Here is an 8,263-nt window from a genome sequence, read left to right as displayed (position 1 = left end):
GTTTGGTCCTCCAAACTCGAGTTGCCTTCATTCTAGAAGAACACCAGATTTAAAAGAAACAACTCAGGGTATCTTCTCATCATATCTTCCTCTGTCTCCCATGTTGCATAAGTTCCGCCATGATTCTACAAATCGACTTTCACCAGTGGAATTTTCTTATTTCTTAATCTCTTAATTCTCTAGTTAACAATTTGTATTGGTCTCTCTTCGTACATATAATCATCTTTCAGAAATACATGAGTTGGTTCTATCACATGGAGTGGGTCTCGCAAGTAATCTCGAAGCATTGAAACATGGAATACATTGTGCATATGCTTCATCACTGGAGGTAAGGCTACTCGGTATGTTATTGAATTGATCTTCTCGAGAATTTCATATAGCCCAACATATCTTGGTGCCAACTTGCCTCTCACCCCAAATTGCGTTTGCCCTTTCATTGGAGTCACTTTTATGAACACATTATCCTCGACTTCGTATTCTCTATCTTGCCTTCGGACGTCTGCATAACTTTTTTAGCGGCTTTGTGCAGTTTTCAACCTCTGTTGAATCAATTTCACATTTTCAGTTGTTTCTTGTACCAATTCTGGTCCCAATAAAGGTCTGTCACCTACTTTGGCCCAATAAATTGGAGAACGACATTTCCTACCGTACAGGGCTTCATAAGGAACCATCTCAATACTTGAATGATAGCTTTTGTCATACACAAATTCGGCCAGAGGAAAGTAAGTCTCCCAACTGCCTTGAAAGTCTAACACACACATGCGTAACATGTCCTCCGAGGTTTGAATGGTCCATTCAGATTGGCCATCTGTCTGTGGGTGATAAGCACTACGTAATCTTAATTCAGTCCCCAAAGCTTGTTACAAACTCTGCCAGAATCTCGAAGTAAAGTTGGGGTCTCTGTTAGATACTATGGACACCGGAACTCCATGTAATTCCATAACCTCATTGACATACAAATTAGCCAACTTATCAGCATTATACAAAGATTTGACAAGCAGAAAATGGGCAAACTTAGTTAAACGATCAACAATGACCCAGATAGGATTCATACCTTGACAGGAGCGAGGCAATCCTACAATGAAGTCCATGGTAATGTGCTCCCATTTCCATTCCAGTATTGGAAACAGCTGTAACAAACCAGCGGCTGTATCAAACCAGCGGGTCGTTGATGTTCGGCTTTAACTTGTTGGCAGTGTAAACATCTAGCCACAAAATTTGCAATACATTTTTTCATTCCCAGCCACCAAAAATTATGTTTCAAGTCGTGATACATCTTCGTATTTTTCAGATGCATAGCAAATTTTGAGTTGTAAGCTTCAGTCATGATGCATTTCCTCAAGTCAAAACAGTCCAGCACACAAAGGCGATTCTGAAATTTCAACACATCATTATCAAGCACAAATCCCGGTTTCAGTTTTGAATCAATCTCATCAACAATTTTCCTCAGAAACTCATCTTTGCATTGTTTCTTTTTAATCTCTTCAATGATTGTAGGCTGAACAGAAATGACGACTAAGATTCCGCCCTGTTCATGTAACACAACTTCAATCTCATCCTTCTCCAAGTCACATAACAACTCTCTCTGGCCAGTGAGCAAACATGACAAATTGGCAATAGATTTTCTGCTCAATACATCTGCAACGGTATTTGCCTTCCTTGGATGATATAGAATTTGTAAATCATAGTCTTTGATCAATTTGGACTACCTTCTCTGTCTCATGTTCAGTTCTTTTTGGGTAAAGAAGTATTTTAAACTTTTGTGATCAGTATATACCTCACAAGTTACACCATACAAATAGTGTCGCCAAATTTTCAAGGCAAACACTACAACTGCTAGTTCAAGGTCATGTGTCGGATAGTTCTTTTCATGTGGTCGGAGTTGCCGAGAAGCATAAGCAGTCACCTTTCCATTTTGCATTAATACACAACCCAAACCTTTGTAGGATGCATCACTGTAAATTTGAAACCTATCAGTACCATTAGGCAGAGTTAAAATCGGTGCAGTAACCAATCTGGTCTTTAACTCTTGGAAGGCAGACTCTTTTTGGTCGTTCTAATCAAATGAGACATTTTTCTGGGTTAACTGAGTCAATGGCATAACAAGTTTTGAAAAGACTTTCACAAATTTTCCGTAGTAACCTGCAAGTCCCAGAAAACTTCTAACTTCTAACACATTTGTCAGTTTACGCCAGTCCACAATAGCTTCAATTTTCTGAGAGTCAACGGAGATGCCGTCCTTATTAATTATATGTCCCAAAAATGCCACACTATCAAGCCAGAATTCACATTTGGATAATTTTGTATACAATTTCCTTTTCTCAGAATCTGCAAGGCAATTCGCAAATGATTCTCATGTTCTTCCCTGCTTCTAGAGTAAATCAGTATATCATCAATAAAGATAACAATAAATTCATCTAGAAATAGTTTGAACACCCTATTCATTAAATCCATGAATGCTGCAAGTGCATTAGATACCCCAAATGGCATTACCGAAAATTCATAATGCCCATATCTAGTTCTAAATGCAGTCTTCTCTACATCTTCTGCCTTAACTTTCAATTGGTAGTACCCAGATCTAAGGTCAATTTTCAAAAACACTTGGGCTTCCTGGAGTTGGTCGAACAGATCATCTATCCGGGGTAGTGGGTATTTGTTCTTTACGATTACTTTATTCAATTCACGATAGTCTATACATAACCTCAAAGACCTGTACTTTTAATTTACAAATAAGACTACCCGTACTTTTTATTTACAAATAAGACTAGAGCACCCCAAGGTGATGTGCTTGGGCGAATAAATTTCTTGTCTAAGAGTTCTTGGAGTTGAACTTTCAACTCTTTCAGTTTAGAAGTGGACATTCTATAGGGAGTCTTAGAAATAGGTTGTGTTCCAGGTACTACATCAATTGTAAACTTAATTTCCCTATCAATTAAGTCCCTGGGTAGGTCATTAGGAAGAACATTAGGAAAGTCACAAACCGAAGAAATAGCTTCCACACTGGTACTATCCGAAGACACAGTCAACACACAACACAAGTAGCCTCGACAACCTTTTCTGAACAATTTCCTAGCTTTCATAAATGAAATCAAGTATGGTAGAGGAACTACCCCATTTCCAGTAAAAATAAATTCAGGCATACGAGGTAGTCTAAACACAACAGATTTACTTGCACAGTCAATGGTGACACAATATTTAGTCAACCAGTCCATACCCAGAATATAATCAAAATGATCAATGCTCAAGGGCAACAAGTCAACATATAGTGTCATATCACCAAGCATAATATCACATGTCGAATAAACATAAACACATATCATAGAACCCCCAAACGGTGTAGATACAGATAGTAAACAATTCATAGGTTCTAATGGTCTAGTTAGTTTCTGAGAAAATGCATGTGACACAAATGAATGAGTAGAACTAGAATCTATCAGCACATATGCATTTTGGGCACAGATGAAAATTATACCTGACACGACAGCTTCAGTGTTATACACATCACCAGGCACTAAGGCAAATACTCGACCTTGCCTCAGAGTTTCCTTCCCAGTATTAGCTCTTGCATTTGTTTTAGCTGTAGAAGTAGATCCAGCTGAACTTGCTGTAGGGTGGTTGGCATTATTAGACCCAAGCGGGCAATCTTTCACTACATGACCTGTCTTGCCACATCATAAACAAGCATCCGATGCTCGGTAACACACACCCCTATGCCTTCTTCCACAATCAAGGCAAACTGGAATAGACCTACTGCTCTGACTTAAGCTACTTATACACCTCATGTTCTACTTCTTACTCACATAAGAACACCCCTTTCTAAAACTGTACCCAGACCTTTTTCCTCTCCATTTTGTTGTTGTTGTCAAGGCCTTACTTTGTTTCATAGCGGCTAGGATAGCTTCAGCCATTAAGGATCTGTTAAGGACTTCTGTGTATGTTGGTAACTTCAATATGCCTACTCGATCGAATATGTCTAAATCCAATCCTCCTTCAAATTTGTGGGCTTTCTTATAGTCCGTATCCACCATGTGAGAAGAAAAACGAGCTAATTCAGTAAACTTGGCCTCATATTCAGCCACTGATATCCTGTCTTGTTGAGTTCTTGGAATTCTGACACTTTTCGGTCTCTAAAGCATTGGGGAAAGTATTTCTTGTAGAACATCTCGTTAAATTGAGCCCATGTCATGTTAACATTATTGTTTCGGACCAATAGCCACCATCTCCAGGCTTTATCCTTTAGAGTATAGGTAGCCAAGAGTACTTTCTGAGTTGTGGAGCAAGGGAATACTTCAAATAACTTTTCCATTTCTAGTTAGCAGGTTTCTGCCTTCAATGGTTCAATGCCACCTAAGAAGGTCGGCGGTTTCATTTTCATAAATTTATGAGTCAAATTGATGACGTCACCATTGTCCGATTCAATTAGAATTGGAGGAAGCGGAGGATGTAAAGGTTATTGTCTCAATTGCTGCGTCATGGCTTCAGTCAAAGCCGCAAGTATCTATTCCATTCTGTTCATTCGGGCCTTAGAAGATTCACTTATATCATTTCCCCTTGCATCCTCCATTTTGCTATAAAGAGACAAGGTAACAATAAATATTCGAATAATCTTGTTCATTTCTTTCAATTTTATATATATATATTCATATTCAAATTCAAATTCAGTTTTCACACGTATAAATATTAGTATATATACGCACATGTAGATGAAATGTCCCTAATTCTTTCTAGGACATCTTGTAGCTCACATGGAGTTGTGTGTGAGGTATAACTCGTGCTCTGATACCACTCTGTCACGACCCAAACCCACCCCTATAGGTTTAGCGTCATAATCGGCCAGTAATCCTTAGATTACCAAAGGCCTCTTAACACAATAACATATAGTTAGGGGCTGCAGAAGCAAATATATAAAATATACATTGTCCATCGAGCTGTGAAGACATACATGGGACAGATAATCTTACTCTTTTATAAACATACAAGTGGCGTCAAAAGATATAGTATTTGCACGTCACTCCATATACATATAAACAGAAAACTTATTCGTAAATCAAAAGAAACAAAGTCTTATACATTCACAAAAACTTAACCACTAAACTTGACTTAATATGGAACCTCATCGGGAGGCACAAAGGCTGGCTGACAAAAACTGAGACGCTAGGTCCTCAACTCTGAGCTCAGTCACGTGCTTGATCACCTACATACATAATATAAATAGTGAGCGGGAACCTGGTGAATAATAATAGAGTAAAGAGTTTGAATGAATAAGGTCCATACCAGATTCAGAAATTAGAATTCGGATTCAAAAACGGATTCATATTCATATTTATATTCATATTCTTGTTCAAATCATAAACAGAAATCAGAATTCATGCTTAATCATATGTGGTAAATCCATTAGCGTTAACAGAGCAGATACAGAACAGATGCAAAACAGATGGTGGTTATAAGTAACCAGTTCTATAAAGGGACCTCTGGATCCGGGTAACAGATAACAGATATGCTGAGCTCAATAATAGAGCCTCCGGTACAGGTAACAGAGTGCAGACATAATAAGTTCTATAATGGAATTCTATAATAGAACCTCCGATACCGGGTAACAGCTAACAGATATCACATAATGCTAAGGATTCCACGTATACATTGTCAGAAATTGGACAATCATTCATTGTACAGAACATAACATTTCAGAAAACAGATCTTATTTTATTATACAGAAAGTAAATAAAGTTGATCATAACTTTACTAAGTTATTACTCACAGATAGCTCTAGGTGTTGACAAACAGAGAAGCCAAATCAAACGGTTTACGGCGCATGACCTACATCAATACATAACATATGCATCTACTGAAACACACGTTTGGATTTTACATAACTTGTTTCATTTTGTTCTTAGTGTGTTTCTAGCATCTATTCTCATTATTGTGTCTTAATTTTGGTCTAGGAATGCCTAGGATGTAATAGAGATGCAAAAATGTATTTGAAAACACTTAGTTAGAAATGTTAGAAACAAGGGTCTCGTTCGAGCGCAGCTTTCTTCGCTCGAGAGAACATGAAAAATGCGAGTGGTCGCTCGAACGTACATTCTTTCGCTCAAGCGGTCTGTAAACTTTGCAAAAGTGCTGGTTGCTTGATTTTTCTTCTCAATGCTCGCTCAACACTCGCTCGAGCGTGGGACTCATGCCCTTGCTCGAGTGCAACTTTTGTCGCTCAAGCAGTCTGCAAAACACCCAAACTTCTAGGAGCATGCATTTCATGCTCGAACGGACTTTTGGTCGCTCGAGCGGAAGTGCAAAAACAAAGGTGGTCGCTTGAGCGCAGGATTTGTTGCTCGAGTGTGGAAGCAGGATTCTGAAATTTTCAAAATTGCTTCCAAGCTTCAAACTCAACCCCAAAGCTGTAAATTTTGTTTTCTTAAGCCAAAAACTTAAGGAAACTCTTGTAAATTGCAAAAACATCAAGAATTACGAATCATTACTCAAAATCGACGCCCAAAAGCAAGTGGATTCTTCAAATTCAAACTTGAGTTATAAGTATACACACAATGCATGTATTGACTTAGGTTCAAAACTTCTAAAACATAATCAAATGAGATAAGAGGATGTAAAACATGATGAATTCCTACAACCAAGCTCAATTTATTACATGCATGAGAGAATTTCTTAGTAAACATGCTCCAAATGCAATGAAATGCACATGCATGCACAAATTGACCTTCCTTTTCAATTTTTAAGCTTAATTCTTGCATTTCTTAGCTCAATTCTCTTGAATTCATGTATGAACCAACTCAACTACAAAACTAGAGGTTTGATTTCTTACCTTAGGTGTTCAATTAAGTCTGAGATGCTTAATTCTTTGAGCTAGGAGGCTAAATTTCCAAAAGTCTTTCCAATTGCTAGCTCTCCTCCCTTGAGTTTAAACCTCTCTTCACTCTCTCTCTTCTCCTTCACATTTCGTGTCAAAACGATGAGGAAAAGATGATAAATACATATAAGGCAACATATGATGCAAAACTTCACTTTAGTTTCTTATTAGGCATAATGAAGCACGGATTATTGTTAATCATGGGTTGGGGTTGTTACACCGGGAGATAGTTTGTGGTCGTGTTAGACCGTTGTAAGAATTGGCTGAAACTAATGCCAGGACACTTTAAGGTCATGTTGGACCATTGTAGAAACTGGCTGGAACTAATGCCGGGACAGTTTAAGGTTGTGCCAGACTGCTATGGGAACTAACTGGAATTAATATCAGGACAGTTTAAGGTCATGTCGAACCGTTGTAGAAACTAGCTGGAACTAATGCTAGGACAGTTTAAGGTCATGTCAGACAGTTGTAGGAGCTAACTGGAATCAATGTCAGGACAGTTTAAAAGGGTCATGCCAGACTGACGTAGAGAACTGGATGTTTAACCAATAAGTGTGGCACACACATAACTTATGGCGTGATACTGAACGATGATGGCAACAGATGACTTAGTACGCCAAGAGGCGGCTTGGATTGTGCACCAAAGAGTATGGCTTGGCTGGTTTGCATGGTGTATAACCATATTCACCATGATATGGATATAATACCCCCTCTCAAACTCAAATAGGTTTGAAGATAGAAACCAATTTGAGGTTGAAGCAGAGGGAAAGATAGAGTGGAGAAAAAATGTAATGCGAGTAAAAAAAATACATGTATGATATGACTTCTTTTTTTTTTTGGGGGTAGGAATATGATATAGTTAATGTATATGTGGTATTTCTAGATATATTAGGTATTGATTTCCTAGATATATTTAGGAATAGCCATAGTTAGGTTTGTTGTAGGATACTTTTTCTCATAGTTAGGTTTCTAGTAAGATACTCTTTCTCAGTCTATATATACAGGTTTTCTATTGTATAGGATTAATTCATTGAATACAATACATATTATTTCTTCTCTCTCTCTCTCTCTACTATTCTAACGGATGTGGTGTCAATGTGAACTCTGTTTTTTATGGTGTTAATGGTTAGATTAATTTTTTGTGATGTTGTTTTATTGTCCTTGGAGGTGTGGAAACGTATAAAAAAAATTCATTTTTCCTCATGGCCAATCTAATGGACGTTTGTACGGACAATTGCGAGCGTGGTGTTCTTCCACTAGACCTACGTTTTGAGCTTTGTCGTCATTCATTACCTACCACATTAGTCACATTAAGATATTAATACGGGGAATACAAAACACACGTTCACAAAGACACTTATCAACCAACACAAAAAAAACAAGAAATAACATTATAACAGC

General features: G+C 37.8%; 1 protein-coding gene across 1 annotated transcript; it reads right to left on the bottom strand.

Annotated features, from left to right (window-relative positions):
• Window positions 1–860: 860 nt before the first annotated feature.
• LOC145798326 (uncharacterized) lies at window positions 861–1,921 on the bottom strand. Its single transcript, XM_082885844.1, has 3 exons — window positions 1,778–1,921; window positions 1,363–1,585; window positions 861–1,147 (listed from the first exon to the last, which is right to left on the bottom strand). The coding sequence occupies exons 1-3, from the start codon at window positions 1,919–1,921 to the stop codon at window positions 861–863; spliced, it is 654 nt and encodes a 217-aa protein (XP_082741970.1).
• Window positions 1,922–8,263: the final 6,342 nt, after the last annotated feature.

Source organism: Camellia sinensis, chromosome 8 (genome assembly GCF_055761805.1).
Source record: "Camellia sinensis isolate YWXY chromosome 8, ASM5576180v1, whole genome shotgun sequence".
NCBI classification, from domain to species: Eukaryota; Viridiplantae; Streptophyta; class Magnoliopsida; order Ericales; family Theaceae; genus Camellia; species Camellia sinensis.
This window is presented reverse-complemented; position numbering and strand designations above follow the sequence as displayed.